Raw genomic sequence first — 25,004 nt, 5'->3', positions numbered from 1 at the left:
TAAATCTAGTTTTAACAAAACAAGGTGTGAAAAATTTGTAAATGATGTAAAAGACTTTACATCACAAATTTCTGAAAAGAGATCTTTTCAGAAAGACCTTTGAGAAAGAGATTAGCATAACCTAGCTAGCCGATGATCCACTTTTATTTCTACAAAACAATTAGCAAAGTGAGAAAGCTATTCATATGGTAAAGATGTTTTCCCTGGCATCTGGTTTCTATCTAAATACTAAGAAATTTTAAATTCTGTGTCTGAAAGGATCCAATGAAACTGTAACTTTCCACATTCCAGTTAAGGAAAGTTTAAAATATTGCGGAATTCATATCACCAAAAATATCAAAGAAAGCCAAGAAAATAATTTCAAACCTAAAATACAAAAACAAACAAACAAGCAAGCAAACAAGCAAGCAAGCAAGCAAACAAACAAACAAACAAATGTCTACTCAGTATATGGCTTCAAAAAATCACATACTAAGTCTGTGTTAGAATTCTTTTAACAGAAGAGGAAAGTAGGTCTATATCGAAATCTGTTGACTAATCTATTGGTAAAAAAGTTGGTAAAAAGTTTTTCTTGAAGCCAGTTCAAGAGGTGAAGGAGGTCTGAAAATAGTTTTCAGGCAGATGGTGAAGGAGGTCTGGAAATAGTTTTCAGGCAGATCAACTTAGGTGCGGCTAATATTAACAAGGCCTTGATACCTGTAGTGACAATGGTCAGTTAGGATAAGTCTCCAGGACATGAAAGGAAGGACATTACATGGACTTCCTTTGACACAGTTACTGCCATCAGTGCTTGTACAGGTTATGTTATCACCCATAACACTGCCTGAGGTGTTTTCTATCAGTGCCACAAATAACATAACCGATAGTCTTTGAGGTAGTCCTAGATGAGCGCTCCCTCACATTCACTTGTACAAATACCCAGGATCTGACAGTTGATTATCCTGGATAAAGCACCAAGCAGCGGGCACATTCAAAATTTCTCCAAAACTGTTATAGTTTTGTATATTATTTTTATATTTCTGTATAGCAGTGAACGTGTAATGCTCTATAACTGACTCTGCCAATATGTCTGTGGTATCCCTTCATATTTGTAATGTAACAAGCTGTCAATAAAAGTTTAGAAAAAAAAAAGCTTGACCACGCCCCTGTGCGCGCGAACGCAGGCAGTAACGTGAACGTTGGGTGGTGGAATATGATTGAGGCGGTTGAGGGGTGAAGCTACCGCAGTAGGAAACACACATACACACAGTCTGTCAGCATTACTTGCACAATTTTCAGAAGCCATTCCCTTTAAAATGGCGTATCACAGTCCTTACAGAGCTCCGCCGCACATCAACGCTACTCCGGACCAGGGTTTTCTGTTGAATATCTTCCAGAGGTGAGTGGGGAAGGGCTGTTTGTTTCGCTGCTCTCTGTCTGTGTCTCACTGCGCTTCGAAATGAAAACTGCTGTCGTTGGCAGCACGGAGGAGAGCAAGAGAGTGGGGCTAAGTGGTGGTGACACTATATGTTTCATCGACCGGTCGGTTTTCGTCTTTACTGCAGCGTCCTTATGACTACTTTGGCTGAGAACAGAACTCCGCAGTGAAATTAGTAATTTATCAGTTTTAAGCTTTACCTCGTTGTTGCGTAGCTTCCTGGAAATATCACTGTACGGTGTACAGTTCTTAGCCTATAGCAATTACATGGCACTCAGTAGGTCATGCTACAGTTCACAGTGTCACGTATCTTTATTATAGGGTTCTTAAAATCATCCTAGCTCAATCAGTTAACTGTCTCTTACACCAGTGAGAATTTCCACACTGGGGTCCAAGGACCTCCAGAAGTCCTTGAAGGATTTTGTCCAGCTGTTCCCTGCGAAAGAAAAACAGACCAATTAAAGATTTTTCATTTGAAAACAGATATGAGAAAAGATGTCACGAATGACTCTTTTTACTACCATTTTTCTGTTTCTGCGCCAAGTCAGCAGAGAAAAATCCTCCCATGAAGAGGTTTCTTTGAACAAAGCTCATAATCGAAGGTCTGCATGACGCAGCGTACATAGTTATGGTTATCTACAATAATAATGTCATCTGTTGTACCCCCCCCCCCCCCCCCCTTCTTTTTTTCGACCATTAACAGGCATTAATTTCATCATAGCCTGTGTCAAAAGTGTGTCAACAGCAAAGAAGGTCATAATAGCAGGCAGAGAAGGAAGGAGCTGTTATTCTGTGACCCCTGGTAATAGTAAAGTATGGAGTTATGTAATACTGCAGAAGATTTTTTTTCCTTCTGCTTTGCTTTCTCACAGCATTGAGATGCTGCAGGCACCCTTAACGAATTATGTATGGTGCAAAAATCTGTTAGAAATTTATATATATATATGTATACATACAATACATTTTTTATACAAACAATATGACTTTCATGAACACACACACAGTCTCTCACATGAGCACTGTGCTGCCTCATCTGCTGCTTCTTGGTGAAAATCTGGCAGAGTAGTGCTAGAATTCCCTCAATTATGTGATCAGAGTCAATAGAGCATAGTTGACTTGGGAGGCCTCTCAATGTTTCTGTTTCTGTTTATATAAAACTATTTTTGTGTTTTTACAAAAAGTAAAAATAGAGATGAGGTCTCGGGATCACTGAAATATGGACTTTCTAAATGGAAACTGGCTCATGGTTCATTCCACAGCTTGAACCACGGATTTAAACAGAAAAAGTAGTAATCAGAAACAGATTCTTGAACAACAAGATTTCCTTGGAAGTTTTTGTAAATACAGCTTTAATTTGGAAGTTTTTTTTTCTACCATGGAAGCCACAGTGGCTTTGCCTTACTTTTGGACCATTTATGTGAAAAATAGGGTGGGTTTTGTTCCACAAGCCATATTCCAACTTGTTTGCTTAATAGGACACAGCAATGCATGAGAAAATCTGAGTAGAATCTGAGCAGAATAACTTTTCGTCGTTCAGCTGTTTTACATGCCAGTTTTGTATTGGACAAGATGAAAATCTCCATGTTGCACTACAGTCAAGCAGGAGTTTCAGTGATGTTTTGACTTTTTCAGTTAGCTTGCTTTACGTAAAAGTCTGGCAAGGTAACTTTACTTGAGGCTGACTGAATGAAAGGAGGAAGGAAAAAGGGGGAGAGGCTATGCTGCACACACGCTTCTTTGATTTAGTTTGCCAGTGTTTGGAAAAGGTTGGGTACCCCAGTGCTTGCACTGACCCAACCACTCCTCACCATAACTGTGACAAAGATCTTACTTGTGGAGATACACTGAGAGCTGTTTTTCTCTCCAAGGAGACCAGGCAAGTCTCCTTATGTTTGTTTTTCTTTATTTAAGTGGGGGAGGTTAAAGAAAGGTGTACACAGACATATATCTGATCACCGTATAGAAAGCCATGAGGGCTGCAGATGTGATGATATGACCTCACGTAAAACGTCACAGCTGGGAGCAGAAACCCAGCCCACAAAATCAGCACTGGGTCCTGTGTTTTGTTTTATGTATTATTTTTTTTTTACTAGGGGGGATTTTCCTGTCTCCTCCTCTCCCTCTTCTTCTATGCCAGTATTCAAGTGTGTGTTTATTAAGTGTGCTCTGTGTCAGTTGTTTTGGGCCTGGCTGGTTGCTAAGGAACAACTGAGTCACTGGAAGTTTGACTAAGCTGCATTACTCTACCTACTGCTGTAGCCCCACATTATTTCACAACTGTGAAGCCTGTCATTTATGTCATAGTCCGGACTGTCTGATGGCTGAGTTAGGACTGAGTTTTGTTAATGTATCTAGAAACTTACATTATTAGCTGACTGACATGTAATAAGTAAATGGTTTAATAATCCAAAGAAAAAGTGAGCACAAAAGTAATTTAGCCTATCCATCAGATTTGTAAAACCACATGCCTTTTCAGAGCTTTCTATTTTTGCCATGAATACCTTTTTGTCTTAAGGGGTTTCCCTTATGCTTGCTCATTCCAAATTACATTTTTTAATGACCTAAAAGTGCTGGATGTTAATCAGGAGATCATGACATGTTTAGAAAGAATTTCTAAACTCTTCATATGAAGAAGGGGCACCCAAACGCTTCCCTTATTACATCAATGTTGCAATTATTTTCATTATTGTGATAGTCGAGTAATTGTTTCATTCATTTACAAAGCATAAATACCAAACATACTCTGGTTCCAGCCAGTCCGGTGTAAAGAAATGTTGGCATTTTTCTTTTTTATGTCATTATAAATAGTCTCTTGGAGTTTTCGACTGCTAGTCTGACAGAAAGTGCAGTTTGAAGATGTTAAAGAACTTAATGTTTGGCCTAAACTATGATCACATCTGATGCTTATTATTTTCTCTTGATAGACTACTTTATTAATTGTTTCAGCTTTAAAAGCCATGTCCTGGACACAGTGAAAGACATTGATCATCATGTTTAATTTTTGTGATTATTTTGGAGCATTTTGCATTTATTTGAGCTATTTTATGCACTGCTGTGGGTTTACAACCCATTTGGAGAGCACTTATCTGAAGCGCTGGACTGTTTTAGTTTTGGTTTCACCTACGACTTTAGAAATATGTTACACTGAGATGCTGGTAGAACTAAAAGTAACTTGTAAGGTTGCCAACATTCACTTTCACTTTGCACATACTTAGCTTGTCTGACCAGTCTCTGGAGTTATACAAGTGTACATGCTCCCATGTGCATTTTGTTCATAGAACTCTATTCAATCTCAATAGACTGTTGAATAGTTGAAATACTGGCATGTGCTTAGGAGGTTAAGTTTCAGCTGATGAGTGCTGATGCCCACGGCTATTGTGTGTTGGAGTGTATGCGTGTGTGTAATGCAGGCAGTATCTAATCTGTGTGTTCCTCCCCAGAGTTGACAAAGACCGGAGTGGAGTGATATCAGACTCAGAGCTCCAGCAGGCCTTATCGAATGGTATGTATCAGTGACTTTTTTTTTGTATTCACTTTCTCAATTTCCATTTTTTTGTTTTCCTTCTGCAGTTTATTAAGTACCCCTAGCTAAAACTAATAGTCTAATGCAGTATTCTAGCAATAAATCCTACCTCCATAAAGGTTTTAATATCCATTTTTTAAACTGAAATTGTTTTAGAGAGGTGTTGATTCAACTTTATGATCATTATGAAGGATGTAGTTTATGGTGCTAAGAACATGCTCCAAGAAGCCTTACTGTTCTGGTGATGACAGTCACCAGGACAACCAACTGGTTGTTGAAATTGTGTGGACTTCATGTGACTTCATGGCAGGAGGCTGAAAAGAGTGTGTGAGGGGTGGGAGGTCTCACCAGCAATGCTGATGGCTCTGCAGGTGAGGCGGGTGTGGAAAATATCTGTAACGGATGGCAGAGGGGCACTGATGATCTTGCTGGCTGTACACTGGGTTCCAAATTATTATGCAAATGATATTTTTCTATGATTTTTCTAAATAGTCGATGCATTATTACGCACAACAGAGTTTCAAAACATTTTATAGATTGCATGGATTAAAGTTCTCCGTCGCTACAACGGATTCCCGTCATTTGGAGTTCACAGAGGCAACTTATGAGATCAATGTAGATCCGGGTAGAAAAATAATAATCACGTGCGTATGCGTATGCGCATGTCCCATATCAGAGTGGAATGTAAACACAGCTGTGGCGCGAAAGTTAAGCTAGCATGGACTCCCTCATAATGATCAACGGCTCCGATGTATCGGATATTGACCGAACACAAAAAAATACATGGAGATGGGCGTGGCTGACAGAAACGGGAGACAATGGCAAGCCTTACGGTTCATGGTGCCAGAAGATTAGACAACCAGGTGCTTGTTTTTGTGTTGTTTGCCACAAAAAATTCTGTATGGAAATAATGGCAAAAAAGTGCTGACTCGCCATCAGACTGATGCGTCTCACAAGGCTGCCCTTTGCGCTCTCAAAAATACATCCTCTCTGCCAGGTGCCACAATAACAACAACGGAGGCGCAACAATCCATGGCAGACCGTGTTTGCAACCACAAAGTACGCATATGTTCGTTTATTGCGGAACATGATTTGTCGTTGACCATTGCCCAACCACTGGTCGAACTCATTAAGTCCTGTGCTGAAGACCGGTGCGCACTGTCGAGACCGTTAGTGTCAAACTCCCATGCGTCCTGTCTTTGCACACATGGTATTGCCGCTCATCAAAAAGAGATAATGGCTCTTAAACTGAAAAAATGTGCCATAGAGATTTGCACTCTTTGTTATTTAATCCTGGTGCTGTTTGTTGACGTATTTTTTATTTCTATTTTCTTATAGGTAAAAGGTTTACTTGAAATAATAAGAAAAATAAAAACATGTAATGAAAAGTTATGCAATAGATGCTATAGAAAAGCTTTTTAAAATCCTCCTCCTGTAAAATAGTAATGGTCGAGCATTTAAACATGATAGCTGCATTTGGTGCTAAAGTCCTATGCATTAGTATTTCTTAAGCAGGTGTCAAGTAACCTAACCTGGAACTTGTTTGACTCACTGCATGTGACTTGGCTGTAGCGCAAAAAAAAATTCAGTCAGAAGATTTTTTTTTACTTTAATTTATGTAGATTGTAAAGAACTGAAAATGGTCATTTGTTGAATTTGCAGCATTAGGTGGTCATATTTACTGAAATCAAAAGCTATTTCAATCAAAAACATCTTAACAAGTCAAGTTACATTTTAACATAGGACCCCTTATTTGATAGCAGCTTCACAATTCTTGCATCCATTGAACTTGTGAGTTTTTGGAGAGTTTCTGCTTGAATTTCTTTGCAGGATGTCAGAATAGCCTCCCAGAGCTGCTGTTTGGATGTGAACTGCCTCCCACCCTCATAGATATTTTGCTTGAGGATGCTCCAAAGGTTCTCAATAGGGTTGAGGTCAGTTGAGGATGGGGGCCACACCATGAGTTTCTATCCTTTTATGCCCATAGCAGCCAATGATGCAGAGGTATTCCTTGCAGCATGAGATGGTGCATTGTCATGCATGAAGATGATTTCGTTACAGAAAGCACGGTTCTTCTTTTTGTACCATGGAATAAAGTGGTCAGTCAGAAACTCCACATACTTTTCAGAGGTCATTTTCACACCTTCAGGGACCCTAAAGGGGCCAACCAGCTCTCTCCCCATGATTCCGGCCTAAAACATGACTCCGCCACCTCCTTGCTCCTTGTTGAGACATGGTGGCCATCCACTACTCCATCCATCTGGACCATCCAGGGTTGCACGGCACTCATCAGTGAACAAGACTTTTTGAAAATTAGTCTTCATGTATTTCTGGGCCCAGTGCAGCCATTTCTGCTTGTGAGCATTGTTTAGGGGTGGCCAAATAGAAGGTTTATGCATAACTGCAAGCCTCTGGAGGATCCTACACCTTGATGTTCACGGGACTCCAGAGGCACCAGCAGCTTCAAATACCTGTTTGCTGCTTTGTAATGGCATTTTAGCAGCTGCTCTCTTAATCCAATGTATTTGTCTGGCAGAAACCTTCCTCATTGTGCCTTTATTTGCATGAACCCGTGTGTGCTCTGAATCAGCCACAGACCTCTTAACAGTACGATGATCATGCTTAAGTTTTCGTGAAATATCCAAGATTTTCATACCTTGTCCAAGGCATTCAAATATTTCACGCTTTTCAGCAGCAGAGAGATCCTTTTTCTTTCCCATATTGCTTGAAAATGTTGGTCTGCTTAATAACATGGTAGGGGTGTGCCATCTAAGTCACCTCACGATTCGATTCGATTATGATTCACAGTGCTACGATTCAACAATTCAACAATTATCGATGCATCTCGATTAATCTTTTTTTCTCACTCTGTAGTTACTTGTAAAATAATGTATATTTTTAAATATCCATTCATTGAAGTAAAACACGTTTATCTGTATGTTTTCTTTATTATTAACTTTAGCAATTTCCCAGCATTTAGAAAATATAAAATTTCTTTTAAACAAAATGTCTCCACACTGTCGCTTTTAAATCCGACGTGTGAACTGCACGCTGTGACACATAACACGCCGCCATCTGAGGTCCATCTCCTAAAATTAGGGCCCTCTAAATTCTTTTTTATTTTTTCCCAAATTCAGTTTTTTTCATTTTAATTTTTGGGAATTATGTTTTTTCCATTATAGTTTTTGGGAATCTACCCAAAAACAGTGTTTTAATGTAAATGACTAAAATGTACGCAAATTAAATTGAAATTAACTATTGAGTAGTTGCATCTATCAATGAAGACATCCACAAAAAAGTATTAGTTTTCAACTCTTCTGATAAAAGAAGAAAAAAACATTAGCTCACACATGTAGTTCTAAATGTCTGTTTCATTCATTGATGTAGATTAAAAACAATAATAATAATACTAAAATAAAAAATATATATTGTGTGGCTGTACTGACATGATTCTGATTTGATTATTTTATTGAGACAATTTTGATTGTGGAAGGCGCTATATAAATAAAATTGAATTGAACTGAATTGAATTGAACATGTAAATTAAAAAAAATATCTGTTAAAAAAGAAAAGAAAAAATAGGGAAAGGAAATTGACAATATTTCCACTTCTATTACAATTTGATATCTTGATTTACATGTCCAGAAAGTAATCCTTTTAAATCTTATTGTATGTGCATGTCAGCCAGATTGTTTCTCATATGGATTTTGGACACTATATGGTCACTGTGCGTATTACGTTTCCAGACGGAGTGTTGACAGAATATGCAACACTTGAAGCTAACCCCTCAGTACAGAACCGAGAAGTTCGCGTCGAGTTTGGCAGTTTTTTCCGACGAAGACAGAGCCGTAGGCAGCCGCTTCGCCATGCTTGCATTGTTTTGAAGGGGGAGGGGCTTAGTCTGTGGAAAGGGCTTGTTGTGCCACCCAGATTTGCTTCCCTCCGTGCAGTTTTCCCCAGACACACGTTCCTCTTCCACACGAAAATAGCATTACACTCAAACATCCGTTTTAGTCAGCCAATTCCGCGATTCAGTGATCGCGGAAATCATAGGGCCCTTTAATATGTCCGGGGGTGCACGTGCAACTTTTTTTTCATTCCAACTGCTGCACTTTCCTTCCATTATTAAAAGAATCGATTTTTGAACATTTATGAATCGATTCTGAATGGTCAATTGTCGCGTCACGATTAATCTATGAATCGATGAATCGGGCACACCCTTATAATGTGGAACGTCCTTCTTCAGTAGTTTTTCCTTTAATTGGGCTCGGGTCATCACAGGTGTCTGAGATTGATTTCAGTGATCCAAAGAGCCCTGAGACACTGAATTTAATTGAAAAACAAAAAATTTTATCCTTATAACACTTAAATACAATTTGCATAATAATTTGGAACGCAGTATATTCACTATGCGTTGCAGGGCCTTATGGCAGGAGGCACTACAGCCTCCATACCACACAGTGAGGATGCTCTCGATGGTACCCCGGTAGAAGGAGCACATGATAGGGGGAAGGGACTTGTGCTCTCTTCAGTTTGCGGAGGAACTAGAGGCGTGTTTGAGCCTTCTTGGCCAGCAATGTGGTGTTATTGGTCCAGGAGAGGTCCTTGGAGACTTCCAAGGTTAGGCGCGTTTCATACTACATTGTTTTGTGGTGTTAGTGGTTACGTACCAAAAAAAAGCACTATTCACGGCTATCAAATCCATTGTATGGTGTTTCCCCACTGTTAGCTTAATTCACTAGTAAGGAATAGCTGATAAAATCTTCAGTTGTCATTTCAACTGACAAAACTGTCAATTGTGAACTAAAAGTGAGAAGCCTGCTTTTTCCTACAAGTGTCTGAAATCATGGTCTCATTGTTTCAGAACTTAATAAGAATTTCGAGTGGTAAATCTGCCACTATTATAATTGTTAACAGTAAATAATGTGCGAAAATTGAAAGCTTGACAAACGTAGCAACAGTAACTATCAACTTAAAAATCTTGTATTCCATTAAGGAGTGTTTTCTGTGCTACTAATTCAGAGTTCATCTGAGAAAGACTGAAGACTGTGGAAATAACTCAAAACTCAGCATTAAAAGCACCTAGAGAGAAAACATTACGATTATTGCTGCTAGTGATGGAGGTGCAATCACTCTATGTCCTGGAGGAGGCTCAGAGGAAGGGGGTGATTTAAACAGGATTAAAGGTTCAGTTCCCAGTGGGCTTCCTGAACCAGATACGTGTGATTCCGCAAGGGATTTTGATGAGCAGTGTTGAATAAATGATACAGGTCATGTTCTCTGCGCAAATCCAAGCAAGTGAAGTCAGTTTTACTCTTGCTAGGGCTGAGAAAGGCTGAATCAAAGCCGGCTGCAGCAGTGAAAGAAGCTGTTATCAGGTTGTGCAGTGGCTCTGGTTCAGCATACTGATTAGTGAAAGTGTGTGCTTGTACATGCATGAACACGTATTTATCTACAGCATGTGTGAGGTTTGTTCATTTTGTCTGCATTTATGCCAAGGCTCAGCAAGTAGCCTTTTTTTCCAGACTCGGCATGTATGTGCGTTGTTACAGAATTAGATTCTATTTGTGGCGGTAGCTGACGGGAGTGTTTGCCATCAGTCTCCTTCTCCTCCTCTTACAGATCTCTCTTCATTTGCTACAACTATTCCTTCCTGACCATCTCTTTCTTCTTCAGCCGCCACAGAAGCACTTTTTGAAGCCTGGAAATATTTGAAACAAAATAATTGAATAGCTCACACTGGACAGTTCAGCTTTCCCTCCTCAGGACAAGCCCTTTTGAGTTAAAGAGTTAACAAAATCCAGTTGCATGAGCAGTCAGTATAGACTGAGAGCTGTGCTAGCCATCTTCTCTGTGGGGAAAAAGCCATTAACAATCGGTCTTCTCATGCATGTTATGTCATTCATTCGTGATCATGCAGAGGAGGAGCTATCCACAGATCCACAGTGGACTCTTTTAAACAGAGATTCCACTATATTGCTGTTAGGAAGACTGGCATTACGCTTTACTTTGCTTGTTTTCTTCAGACCTGGCATTATCATGTCTTGTGTGATCAAATTGAACAAATTGACAACTCTAAGTACGTCAGTCCACACCTTAAAATGCGTCTCGAGTGTCTCACTTCCTTGCTCTATATGCAAATTAAACACATACATCATTTCTTTATGCTAAGACCAAATGTGCTGTTTTTAACATTGAATACTGTGTTGTGTTTAGTTTGTGTTTGGAATGATTTCATTTGCTTACTTGTCCTGAGCAAAGCTGCAGAGGTCAAGCTCATTTAATAGGCTATGAAACCATAGCTAAGCAAGTTCTTGTCTTCAGCACAAATAAGGAAATCATTAAAAGAGCGAATGATGAATGCAAGCAGTGCCTTTTCATCTTTATTAGTAAAGCACAACTAGGTAGAGAAAATAATTTTAATTCAGTGGTCTGCTCAAAGGCTACCAGCAGCTACCGGCAACTTTTAAGGTGGATTTTTTTTCTTACATGTTACTTAATGCATGAGTTGACATGAATCCATAAATACACCCTAAACGTTAATATAATTAAGTGAATTGCGAATATTGTGTTCCCTCACTTGGACAAAAAAAAGTGATGGAGCGTTGTTCTGGTGCACTGAGGAAGGACTACACCTGACAGACTGGGACTATTCCTTGGCATGTTCCAGGCAAACAAAATCGTAATGTATCTCTGTGGGCTTCTGAAAATTTTCAAACGTCATGAACAAAGCCAGCTTACATGATTTATACAACTTTGTTTACGAATGAGTATGTACATCTACTTACCCAGAGAACTTCAGCTGAATATGCAGCCCAGGCCACATTTGCATTCACACTCCTAGAAGAATGTGGAGATCTTTACCCTATACCACATCTGCATCTTGGGAGTCCTAGGAATAAGCCAGTCAAGCTGAATGCACTGCAGTTCATCCTGTCCTGCAGTTTTCCTGCTAAAGCCCCCAACTGTCTGTCTGTTGTGACTATACTAACCGTACAAATGCTGCTTTTTATATGCATCAGTTTCAACTAAGCAACTAAGCTTTGCCTCCCACGCTCCCGCTGCAACCTTTTTCTTTATCATCTGCCTCTTCCTTTCTCCTCTCCTTTTATACTCCTTCTCCCTATGGGGAGCAGAATGTATGGAGAATATCAAGGCCTGGGAGGCTGAGGAGGAAGGCCTGGTTTGTAATGGCTGTTGCTGTTTACACTCCTCCATTGGCCTTAAATTCGTTTCCTGCATTTGTGAAATATTTTCAAAGACAGAAATCTGACAACAGGTTGAGATATTTTCAACTCTTTCCAACCCAGTTTCTCTTTATCAGATGTTTTGATTCTTGTGAGGCTGTTTGGTCTGTGAAGATGATGTCACTATTTCTAGTACTTCAGGCTGCACTTATATCTCTTCTTACTAAAAAAATTACATGGCTACACGAGACTAAATTACATTTCAAGATGGACATTTGCTGCTCCTCTCTTCTCCTCTCTTATTTAATCGCCCTACATTCCTCAGGAGTGTATAGCATCAGTTCAGTGCCTGCTGTGTCCTCTGTCTGTTTTGTCCTGTGTTACTGGTTTCTGTCTTTGTCTCGCTCCCATGATTCCTTACTTAGTCCCACTTTTTCTTCTCTCTCTGCCTCGCTTTTTGCCCACCCTTTCTTCCCTTCATCTTTTTCTCAGTCAGGGGTGTGTGACAGTGTATCATCCCTGATGAGACTGTGATTGGATTAGCACTGCTGAAGTGTAAGATGTGTATGCTTAATTAGTGCACCAGCAGTGAGCCTTCCCCACCCTCCTGCACACACAGATATATAGTGGGTACGGAAAGTATTCAGACCCCCTTAAATTTTTCACTCTTTGTTATAGGGGTGTGCCATCTAAGTCACCTCACGATTCGATTACGATTCACAGTGCTACGATTCGATGATTCCCCGATTATCGATGCATCTCAATTAATCTTTTTTTCCCACATAGAATGTTTTCTCACTCTGTAGCTACTTGTAAAATAATGTATATTTTTACATATCCATTCATTGAAGTAAAACACGTTTATCTCTATCTTTTCTTTTCTAACTCATCTGATAAAAGAAGAAAAAAGCATTAGCTGTAATGCCTGTTTCATTTATTGATGTAGATTAAAAACAATTATAATAATACTAAAAATATATATTGTGTGGCTGTACTGACATGATTCTGATTTGATTATTTTATTATGAACATGTACATGAAAAAAATATCTATTAAAAAAGAAAAGAAAAAATAGGGAAAGGAAACTGACCATATTTCCATGTTTACATGTCCAGAAAGTAATCCTTTTTACTTCTTTCTTATTGTATGTGCATGTCAACCAGATTGTTTCCAGTCAACGGAGTGTTGACAGAATATGCAACACTCGAAGCTAACCCCTCAGTACAGAGCCGAGCAGTTCGCGTCGAGTTTCGCAGTTTTTTCGCCGACGAACACAGAGCCGTAGGCAGACGCTTCGCCATGCTTACGTTGTTTTGAAGGAGGAGGGGCTTAGTCTGTGGAAGGGGCTTGTTGTGCCACCCAGATTTGCTTCCGTCCGTGCAGTTTTCCCCAGACACACGTTCCTATTCCACACGAAAACAGCATTGCACTCAAATTATGTCAAATTCCGCGATATTCCGCGTTTAAAATAGATTCTGTTATAGTCGGCCAATTCCGCGATTCAGTGATCGCTGAAATCATAGGGCCCCATAATATGTCCGTGGGGCACGCGCTACTTTTTTTTCATTCCGACCGCTGCACTTTCCTTGCGTTATTAAAAGAATCGATTTTTGAACATTTATGAATCGATTCTGAATGGTCAAGTGTCGCGTCACGATTAATCTATGAATCGATGAATCGGGCACACCCCTACTTTGTTATATTGCAGCCATTTGCTAAAATAATTTAAGTTCATTTCTGATTGGACTTGATTAGGAAGGCCACACACCTGTCTATATAAGACCTTACAGCTCACAGTGCATGTCAGAGCAAATGAAAATCATGGGGTTAAAGGAACTGCCTGAAGAGCTCAGAGACAGAATTGTGGCAAGGCACAGATCTGGCCAAGGTTACAAAAAATTTCTGCTGCACTTAAGGTTTCTAAGAGCACGGTGACCTCCATAATCCTTAAATGGAAGATGTTTGGGACGACCAGAACCCTTCCTAGAGCTGGCCGTCCAGCCAAACTGAACAATCGGGGGAGAAGAGCCTTGGTGAGAGAGGTAAAGAAGAACCCAAAGATCACTGTGGCTAAGCTCCATAGATGCAGTCGGGAGATGGGAGAAAGTTCTAGAAAGTCAACCATCACTGCAGCCCTCCACCAGTTGGGGCTTTATGGCAGAGTGGCCCGACAGAAGCCTCTCCTCAGTGCAAGACACATGAAAGCCTGCATGGAGTTTGCTAAAAAAACACCTGAAGGACTCCAAGATGGTGAGAAATAAGATTCCCTGGTCTGATGAGACCAAGATAGAACTTTTTGGTCTTAATTCTAAGCGGTATGTGTGGAGAAAACCAGGCACTGCTCATCACCTGTCCAATACAGTCCCAACAGTGAAGCATGGTGGTGGCAGCATCATGCTGTGGGGGTGTTTTTCAGCTGCAGGGACAGGACGACTGGTTGCAATCGAAGGGAAGATGACTGCAGCCAAGTACAGGGATATCTTGGACTAAAATCTTCTCCAGAGTGCTCAGACTGAGCCGAAGGTTCACCTTCCAACAAGACAATGACCCTAAGCACACAGCTAAAATAACAAAGGAGTGGCTTCAGGACAACTCTGTGACTGTTCTTGAATGGCCCAGCCAGAGCCCTGACTTAAACCCAATTGAGCATCTCTGGAGAGACCTGAAAATGGCTGTCCACCAACGTTCACCATCCAACCTGACAGAACTGGAGAGGATCTGCAAGGAGGGATGGCAGAGGATCCCCAAATCCAGGTGTGAAAAACATCATTCCTAAAAAGATGCATGGCTGTATTAGCTCAAAAGGGTGCTTCTACTAAATACTAGGGCTGGGTGATTAATTGAAATTCGATTACGATTTCGATTTTGGCTTCCCACAATTATGAAAAAAAGATAATTGACATAAAACAATCATTGTGCCTTATGCTTTGCTCCCGTGTTGCTCTTATTCTGTCCTGTGACGTAAACGTAGAAGTGCACACTACCTTTTACAGCGATGCGTGGCACCCCGCCCCCGAACAGAAACAGTAGTTTAGCCCAGTCAACTCTGTTAGCAACCCGGGGTTCAAGAAATTGGTGACTACTTTGGATAAGCGTTATACACTGCCATCGCATCACCATTTCAGCAGAGTTGCACTGCCTGCACTTTTTCATGAATGTCGTGAGAAAGTTTCACAAGATGTTCATACAACAGAATATTTCGCCGCTACAACAGACCTGTGGTCAAGCCTCATGCTACATTATATTGACACGGACTTCCTGAAGACAAAGTGTCTTTCCCGAAGACCACACGGGGCAAAACATTACAGATGGCCTGAGGCAAGTGATGGCTGCGTGGGATTTAAAGGAGGAGAACCTCCTCTGTATTACGACAGACAATGCCTCAAACGTAAGACTGGCAGCTGAAATCAATGGCTGGACGAGGCTGCAGTGCTTCTTGCAATGGCTGCACTTTGCCATCGGTGAGTAGGTTCTCTTTCTCTTGATTGTGTGATTAATTAATAATTAATAAGAAAAAAATGTAATGAAGATAGGCTATTACATGTGAGCTTCTCTGTCATCCCTCCATACACACAGCCAAATTACAGTCAAATCTCTCTGCTTCACAGCTATGATAAATTGACAATGATCATCATAAGTTTTTTTGATCATCATGATAATGTGTTAACACTTATATTTTTGTAATCTTAGAGAACTAAACAAAGTGAAGCAGGATTCAGTTATTTTGCCCCTCACTTGTGGAATAAACTTCCACCCAAACACTCAGTTTAAGTCAGGCCTGAAAACACACTTGTTTACTGAAGCATTCTCTTAAATTGTCTTAACAGCACTCTTCTTATTTAATTATTTTACTATTTTCTATTTTTTCTGCTCCAATGTTTTAATATATTTCTTTTATTCTATTATTTATGATTTTAATGTTATATGATTTGCTTTTATTCTATGATTTTAATGTAATCTGTAAAGCACTATGAATTACCTTGTGTACGAATGGTGCTATATAAATAAACCTTGCCTTGCCTTGAGCTTAGCCTGCTGATCTGTCACACGCATCATGACTGTTGTCTAGCAAAACCACCAAAACAAACACAAACTGATAATGACTTGCTGACTGACTGACTGTTTTATGACACATGAACAATGATTTGGTTGAATCCTACTGTCACTAAATATTGGAAATTGTTTCAAATGAATATAAAAAAAAACACATTTAGAATTACGGTGTTGAGTAGACAGATTTTAAGATTGATTGTAGTGATGATGTTATCACCTTGTCATCCTCCCTTACTTTTTAATGTGACTTTTACATCCTACGGTCAAACCATTACCTCAACAGCAGATAGAAGACGTTTTTGTTCTGTGAAGCTACTTCTGAGGTGTATAGTTGTATGTAAAAGTTTGTGTCTATATGTTGAATATCTTGCATATGTCAAGTACGTTGCTTATGCACAAGCAATGCACTGTGCCCCAGCACAACTGTTATATGTATGCATACATACTGTGGTTATTTCACTCTGTTTTTCCACCAGTCTGCCTCTCTCTTCACCCTATGCATTCCCCATGTCTCTCCTTCTCCTCACTTTTCTCTCTCAGCCTCATCACTTGAGCTCACCAGTGAGAGAGCCCAGTGTGTGGGCAGGACAGAGGGTGTATTGTCCCAGTTGGCAATTAAGCACACACAAACATCTCAGCCATACTGACCACCTAAAACTGGGCAGCTGCAGTCTGTCACTACACTGGTGTCTGATTGGTTGGAAATCTTGCACATTTAACTTGAAATTTAACATTTTGAGATACTCAATTGAAACAGAATCCCATGTTCCCATTGTAATTTATGTCTAAAGCAAGTTTCATGATCTTAAAGATAATAGTTGTGGGTACACTTAACTTTTATATTTGTCTTTAATTTTGCAGAAATTTGGTCACAAACCCAAGTTTTGGACATTTAAATATCTACTTGATGATGGCATTAAATTAAAAAGTCAAGGGTTCAACAAAGGGATTAAAATTGATCCTGAGGGGGGGTCAATGAATGTCTGTACCATATTTGATGATAAATGATGTAATAGTTGGCAAGACCTTGCACACAAAACCCGAAACGTCAACCTAATTGTGGTGTTAGAAAAAGTCAAGGGCTCTCTAAAGTCTGTGGGAAACATGCATGTCTCTGCATTCATGGCAAACGATCATATAGTTATTTAAGTCTCGACATGACTAGTATGGCAGAGCAGAGCCTCAGTAGATTAAGAGAAGAATATAGATTCAGACCCAAAACCCCTCTCCATTGAGAGCCTTGTGTCCGGTCCCAGAGCCACTCTACCCACAGTTCCAGACAGCCTCACCTATCAATAAAATAAACAGAGGGAGGAAATGTTGAATGTCTTTTTTTAAACAGTGAACCAAAATGTGGGGTACATATTTGATGAAATCTTGAAGTCTTTAAGACCTAAACTAATTTCTTCCCCTTCATGATCAACCGACTTTCTCAAAGGTAAAATAAACCTTTTTATTTAACTTAGTTGTTCTATTTCAAAGGGCACCGTCCAAGCTTTTACAGATCTCACTGCAAACCTGCTTATTGCTGGCATAGCCAATCTGTGGAGGGAAATAAAAAAACAACCCGTCAGGAATAGCAGTGTGGAAAAAAGCTCCACAATATGATGAGTCAACAAGGGGAGTGTGAAGAAGGCTATAAAGTACAAACACCCTGCTAAGCTTAATGTCCATGTCTTTTTCTGACCACATGGTTGACAGATATATTCACATATGGTATGTTGTTTAGATAAAAAAATGTGTTTGTATAAGAGGCCTTAAAATGGAGGGACTTGTCATTGCATTAGTAGTGTGCATGGCTCCTGAGGGAACTCTGTCCTTCATTTGAATAGGACAGTACTCTATAGATGCACTGGTGTCCATGGGATATCAAAACTATTACTAGAATTTGGAAACTCAATTAAAATGACAGACAGTGAATATAATGCGCTATACAATAAACAGAGAGACGCAACTTAGAACCCTGAAATCAACACAGCTAAATGGAATTCAGCTTTCATTAATCTTATAAACATGTTTTTCCTACTGTGTCATGTCAAAATGTCTTCAATGAAAAGGGTCTGCTACAGTGAATTGTATATGTAAAATGTTTTTTATTATGATGCAGTCCTTTTTGCCTTGAGACGCGTCAGTGCGCATGTGTCACTACGTGTGCAGCCTGTTACAGTAGCTCCCGATCTCTTGGTGAACACACTCTACTCTTGGTCAACATACTCTATGCAATTTTCTTCTTTTCTTCATTTTCAATTGGGAGTTTGAAAGTAACAAAAAGAATTTCCCTACGGGGATGAATAAAGTTTTTCTGATTCTGATTCTGATTTACAGAAAGAGCTGCCCTTAAGTAACATCAATTGGCCTGCACATAGTAATATCATTAATATTTATTTCAAGATTACTATTAATATGGCTATCATTTCTTATTCCACGATAATTATCTTGAGCAAATGTGGCAATTAAGCCACATTACGTTTTTTTAGTGTCAAATTTGAGCTGCAAGATAATTGACCCAAAAATTGTTATTAAAGTTGCTCCAGCTCCTCTCAGCGCTGTGTCCTCTTACAAGTGTCCTTTTAAAAACAGAAAGCCTTTGTCCATTCATAATTGTTACCTATGTTGCTCTGTGATCTGTTATTGTTTATCACTCTCATATATCTTTAACTGCTACATAAATCACTAAATATTTTTTTTTATTATTATTGTTCCTACGGCACACACCAAAATAGCCCACAAATCTCATTGGACTGGTATGTAACTAGTATTTCTGTCTCACAGGCACATGGACTCCTTTCAACCCAGTGACGGTCCGCTCCATCATATGTAAGTAACTGCTTCCATTGACATTGACCTCATTTTCACACAAGTGCGTTTTGTTCTCTGACTGTGCAAATTATTTTTTTGCCCCTTTCTCCATGACAACTGGATTAATTCATTAAGCTCTGAGAAATCTGAAGGCGCAGACAAACTTACACTGGCTTCAGTGTTGCTCTCGTGGAAACATGCAGTAAAGGGAGGAGGAGCATCAACAAGGAAATTGGAGAGCTAATCTCAAAAGGCAGCTGCCGATTGCCTCCGATTCCAAATATTGATCTGCACTTTTATGGAAGCTGTGCTATGCATGTGATATTAAAAACTTCTAACTCTGCAGTGTAGTTTAGAACCTTACTGGCAGCTTTTTCACTGCACTACTGTAGGTGAGATTGTACCTCACCTTACACATAAACACTACTTCTTGTACTATGAATATTTGAATTTATTTGCTTTTTGGAATCTGAAAGAATGTGGCCAATTTATTATTATTATTATTATTTTACATATTTTTTCTTACTGCAAACCGTTTGCACATTTCTGTAATTGTCTCCAGTTTAAAAAAAATATGTTAAAAAATGTTATTGCCTGGGTCTCTTACATACTTTGTAGGGCTGGCCTGCAACATCAGGGCCAGCCCTACAATGTTTTTTTCTAAAATGCACTCTGACAGGATATGAGTGCTGGTTAACATGAAGTCTTAACTAGGCAGAATGCAGTGTGATAACGTCATGAGTATTCTGTTACATCACCTTGTAAAATTTTGCGACTTTTCATGTAGGCTTTAGCTACTTTCCACTGAAAGTAGTTGTTCAAGTGCAAAAGTTTTCATCCCCTTACTATGAAATCACAAAAAGAGTAAAACAGAAATTTCAGTTAGTACAAATATTCCTTCATCATCAAAACTAATAAAAATCGTCAAAGAGTGTATCAAGTGAAAGTGATTGTGAAATAATGAAAATTACAATTTCAAATCTGTGTACGGGTTTCCTATTATATTCACATGCGGAAATAGGAAATGCCATGGCAAAACTTTCACCTTATTCTGTTCAAATCATTTCTCATTTGACTTTACTTTGTACTTTGGATCATTATCTTGTTGAAGGATCTACCTCTTGTAGCTTTTTGACTGATGGTAGGAGGCTTTACTTTAAAATCTGTCAATGTTGTCCTGCATTCATTCTTCCCTCCACTATATGCAGAGGTCCAGTGTCTGATGCAGACATACTCCCCCAAAACATCAATGATCCTCCACCATGTTTGACTGTGGGAATGGTTTTCCTCTCCTCACCGGCAATTTTTTTTCTCGCCACTCAAACTTGTTCAAATTATGACCAAATAATTTAACTGGTTTCCTTCAGGCCATATAATCTTGTTCCAAAACTCTTTTGATTTGTTTACATGCTCTTCTCCTTTTGTTTTGGATTCTTTCATAGCTCTTGAGCACATTTATTAGCAGCTCCAGCAGTTATTTTCCACTCCTTCACAGAGTCTTAGTGTGCCATTTCTGGATTATGGTCTTCACAGTTGGTACTAGTATCCCTGAATGCTTTGAAATATCTTTATATCCCTCTAAAGTTTTAAGAAAGTTTGCCAGTTTCAATTTGAGGTCTTCTTAGAGCTATTTCCCTGATCCCATTATTGTTGTTGCTCTCAGCAAACTGCTTGAGACTGTTCCAGGAGATCTGCCCACTTGCAAATATTAAAGTCAGGACTAATTTAACACACCTGGTGCCAGTCATTACCTAGAGGGTTTATCAGAGGGGATTTAAACTTTTGAGCTTGCTATTTAAGATATATTTTGACTTGGACTCAGCTATTTTAACATTTAGGCCATGCCATAAAGGTTTTCAAGGGGGAACCATATTTAAATGACTATGGAAGGCTATTTTGAAGATGAGCTGTGCAACAGACTATTGACTATTCACCCAAGATCTAAAAGGGATGCAAACGTTGCAACTCAACTGTAAATCATTTGTTAAATATTCCCCCAAGAAGCATGTCCTTTGATAAAACTCATTTTGTTGGGAGGTATTTGGAATGGACCAAATGGGGGTGAGGAGTGTGCACTGTGTGGACAATTATTAGGCAAGTTGTATTTTTAAGGATTCATTTTATTATGGAACAACTACAGTGTTTTCTGTCAATCCAAAATGTTAATAAATCTCAAACCTGAATATTTAAGAAAGTAAAAGTGAGGTTTTGGCTTTCTTATAACACCTCATTCTCGACCTGCTCACTCTTTCCTTCAGCCATGTTCGACAGGGAAAATAAAGGTGGGGTGAACTTCAATGAGTTTGCTGGTGTGTGGAAGTACATCACAGACTGGCAGAACATCTTCAGGACCTATGACAGGGACAACTCCGGCTTCATTGATAAGAACGAGCTTAAACAGGCACTGACTGGATTCGGTGAGGATAAAAGTATGCTTGTATATTTAAATTTTACCACTATGGTGAAGGGCTCCTTGGCTGTCTATAGGACTGTCCTTTCTGTGGGTCAGAAAGTCAGATTTCTTTTCAGTAGCTCTGTATGTGCTTGGAAAGACAAGCATGTCATAAGAACACTTGTAATATAGGATTAGTTTGGAATTTTATCCCTACTTTTCACTCACCGCTCATGTAGTAAATATTTTGTTAGTGAGCAACCTATCACTGTTGTATCAGTGATAGGTTAAATTAAAAAAAAAAAAAGAATTTTAGGAACTGTTAAGGTCCAGGCAATTACTAGGTGTTCATAATGAAGGCTAGCCAAGAAGTCAAAAATCAATTTGAGAACTTCACAGTTGTCAAAATATAGACGTTTAAAGGGAGAATGTGTTGGATGCTTTGTGAAATGTTGACTATATTCCCGATGTCACATTTGCTCTTGTGTGCAGGCTATCGTCTATCAGACCACTTCTACAGCACGCTGATAGAGAAGTTTGACCGCCAGAGGAAGGGACAGGTGGCCTTCGATGACTTCATCCAGTGCTGTATTGTACTACAGGTGATACATTTACACTAAATCAAAACAGACTATATATAATACGATTTATCCATTTTGTTCACATGTATGCACATACAATCACTTCAGAAAGTATTCAGACCCGTTCACTTTTGCACACTGTATTGTATGTATATTAAAGATATGATAATATTGATTTATTTTGTCTTTCTCAAACCTGGATGTGTCATGATGTGTCACCCCAGTGAGATACTTCTCCATTCTCCAAAGTTTGCAGAATGAGTTCTCACTTGCCTAGTCAAGTGAGAAATCACCATGGCAACATGGTGCTCCAACTCCAAAACATTTGTTCCGCCTGCAACATGTTCTGACCTAGAACAAAAAAAAAAAAAAAAAAAAAAAAAAAAAAAAAAAACACCCAGGAGGACCTTTCTGTAGGTCTTGAACACCCTTTCTTGGACCTACAGAAAGTGGTCCACAGCTCCGGTGACATCATCATCATGGTCAAAGTGGCAGCCACTGAGCTCCTTCTTCATCTTGGGGAAGATGTAGTGGTCTGACGGTGCCAAATGAGGTCAAATCAGGCCAATGACTTCTTTTGGTGCTAAAACCCTTGAGACTGTGGTATCAGATGACCACATAAAGGCCGATGTTCATTTTCTTTGACTGTTCTAACTTGCAATTTTCAATTACCAGAAACAGAAATACCACAAAAGTTACTCATTTCAAACTTTCTGCATAATCACTCAGAGTTTAACAACATGTGCATGTAACAAGAGCTGTGTACCTCATCCTCTTCTACCTTCAGCCATGAATTTATCAGTCACCCCTTGAATAGGGTAAACAAGCACTTATGCCATTCAGTAAGCCAATGCTGAACATGCTAGTTGTGCTAGTAAATACTTGAAATGCATGTGATATGAAGATGTAAAGTCATGATTGAAACACACAAACACCTAATTTGTGTGAATACATGTATATACATTTGTATTGGAGTCTCTAGAGCAATGAGAAATTAGTTTGGTGTTACAATGTTCAAAAAGTGAAATTTATTATTATTGCCCCTTGTTTCCACAGAGGTTGACCGATGTGTTCAGGCGGTATGATACAGACCAGGATGGCTGGATTCAGGTTTCATATGAGCAGTATCTTTCCATGGTCTTTAATATAGTATAACACACATGGATCACCACAGAAGAGCACAACTGGACACCACTGTGCCAAAGCTACCGGCACCTCCGAATGTTTGCCATGGTGGACACTACAAGTTTTTTTTTAACTTGATTTTTATCCCTGATTTGGCTGTTCACACAAATTTATCATCACACTATTTGTTTGGAAATACAGCTACAGTGCTTGATGTATTTTTTTAAAAATCTTGTAGTGTTTTCTTCGTTGACCAATCTGAAATGTCAGTGTTGGGGCTCTTGGTTGGGGAATATTACGGACACATCTGTCTTTCTGTTTGTCAGTCTGTCTGTTACTGTCAACAAACTTTTTAATGTCTTAACTTTAATTAATACAATTAAAAAAGAACTCTGTTGAGAGTAAAATGATGCATTGTAAATATGATCTAAAATGCATTGCATGATTTTCAGGGAGAATTAGCCCCACTTTGAAGCATGCTTTCCCTTTCTCTTATCTGTCCCTCAGCCCTATTTTGCTCAAAGCCATGTTTACAAAAACTGTGAAAACAGGTGGTGTTCTGCTTTGAGATTCACTGATATGCCAGCTTATATGCCATATTTGTACAAACTTATTTTTAACAGCAAATCTTAAAATGCTAAATTATAGAATTTTTGGTAGAGGGTAAGCATAATGCCTTTAGTATGGCTAATTTTTTTGTGCATGATGCCTTAAAATGTGTAAAAACCAAACAAAACAGATCTTTTATTAAAAAATAAAAATGATATGGAGTCTGCTTTTATTATTTACAGGACAACAAAGTCACGTTGCATTGCAGTGGGAAATGATAGAATCAACATAGCTAAATGTCGCCCTCTGCTGTATGTCTGTAGTTTGTACCACTGCAATGCACCTATATGTGATACAAAACCTTGTGTATGTGTGTTTCCCTTTGAAACATTTTTGTTTGTTGACAGAAATTTTTGGAGCTACCTCCTAAAATTTCTGTCAATAGATATTTAACATTTTATCAAAGTAAAATATCTGGATAGTCAATAAAGGCAAGTTGTAGCAATAAAATCCTACAAGAATGGGTGAAGACACACAAACAGGAATTTGTGTAAGCATGCAGCAATTACTGTAGAAGGCAGCTGAAGCAGCCATAATATCGGTACAAATTTTGCATACCAGTGCTAGCTTCATCCTTCATCAGTTATGATAGTAAATAAATAGAAGCAAAAAGCTGTCATAATTGATAATTTTTTACATTACAGTTGGCATAGAAAAAATGTCAACAATAAAAAAAAGAAGAAAGAAAAAAGCGGCAAAACTCATATTGTATAATTAAACACATCTATAAGTTTAACTTTCACAAACTTTTTTACAGATACTTTCACTTACAAGAGACAAGAGTAAGTAGCCATCATCACTAATATTTTTAGTCCCATCTGTAGTTTTTCTGCAATGACGTGTTAAAATGTGTGCTGTGAAAAGGGCCTATTGTTGCTTAACTAGAATAGCTTCCATTATTTTATTATTGAATAATCAAATTCACGTCATAAAATAGTGAGAAAATGCCACCACATGTTGTCAGCACCTAAGGTAATGTAAATGAATAGTTTTGTTCTGCCAGCAGTCCAAAAACACAAAACTCAAAGCAATCCAGTTCGCAATGAAAATAAGAAAAATCTTCATGTCTGATAAGCTAAAACCAGAAAATCTTTCGAACTTTTTGCTGAAGGCACTTATCAAAATAGTTAACGTTTTTTAACTGACTAATCATTTCAGAGCTATTCATACTGGTTTATACTGTTTAAATTTTTGTTATAGATGAATATGAATAGAATAGCCTGTGTGAGCGAGGTGGCATTCAGTAAGTTTGTTTTCCTCGCTGTTCTATGTTGGATGCAGTTGCCCCTGGCTGCGGTTGACAGTTGGTTCCCTGGAA

At 38.9% G+C, this 25,004-nt stretch overlaps 1 protein-coding gene across 2 annotated transcripts; it reads left to right on the top strand.

Annotated features, from left to right (window-relative positions):
* Positions 1 to 1,186: 1,186 nt before the first annotated feature.
* On the top strand, positions 1,187 to 23,841 carry pdcd6 (programmed cell death 6). 2 transcript variants are annotated; one of them, XM_041065864.1, is made up of 6 exons: positions 1,187 to 1,378; positions 4,858 to 4,919; positions 18,953 to 18,997; positions 21,238 to 21,396; positions 21,864 to 21,973; positions 23,009 to 23,841. In XM_041065864.1, exons 1-6 carry the CDS (start codon positions 1,296 to 1,298, stop codon positions 23,105 to 23,107), a joined length of 558 nt encoding a protein of 185 aa, XP_040921798.1. In that variant the 5' UTR covers positions 1,187 to 1,295; the 3' UTR covers positions 23,108 to 23,841. The 2 variants fall into 2 exon arrangements, with proteins under 2 accessions (XP_040921798.1, XP_040921797.1); XM_041065863.1 differs by having other exon boundaries at positions 21,238 to 21,408.
* The last annotated feature ends 1,163 nt before the right edge of the window (positions 23,842 to 25,004 follow it).

Source organism: Toxotes jaculatrix, chromosome 20, assembly GCF_017976425.1.
Source record: "Toxotes jaculatrix isolate fToxJac2 chromosome 20, fToxJac2.pri, whole genome shotgun sequence".
Classification (NCBI taxonomy): domain Eukaryota; kingdom Metazoa; phylum Chordata; class Actinopteri; family Toxotidae; genus Toxotes; species Toxotes jaculatrix.
This window is presented reverse-complemented; position numbering and strand designations above follow the sequence as displayed.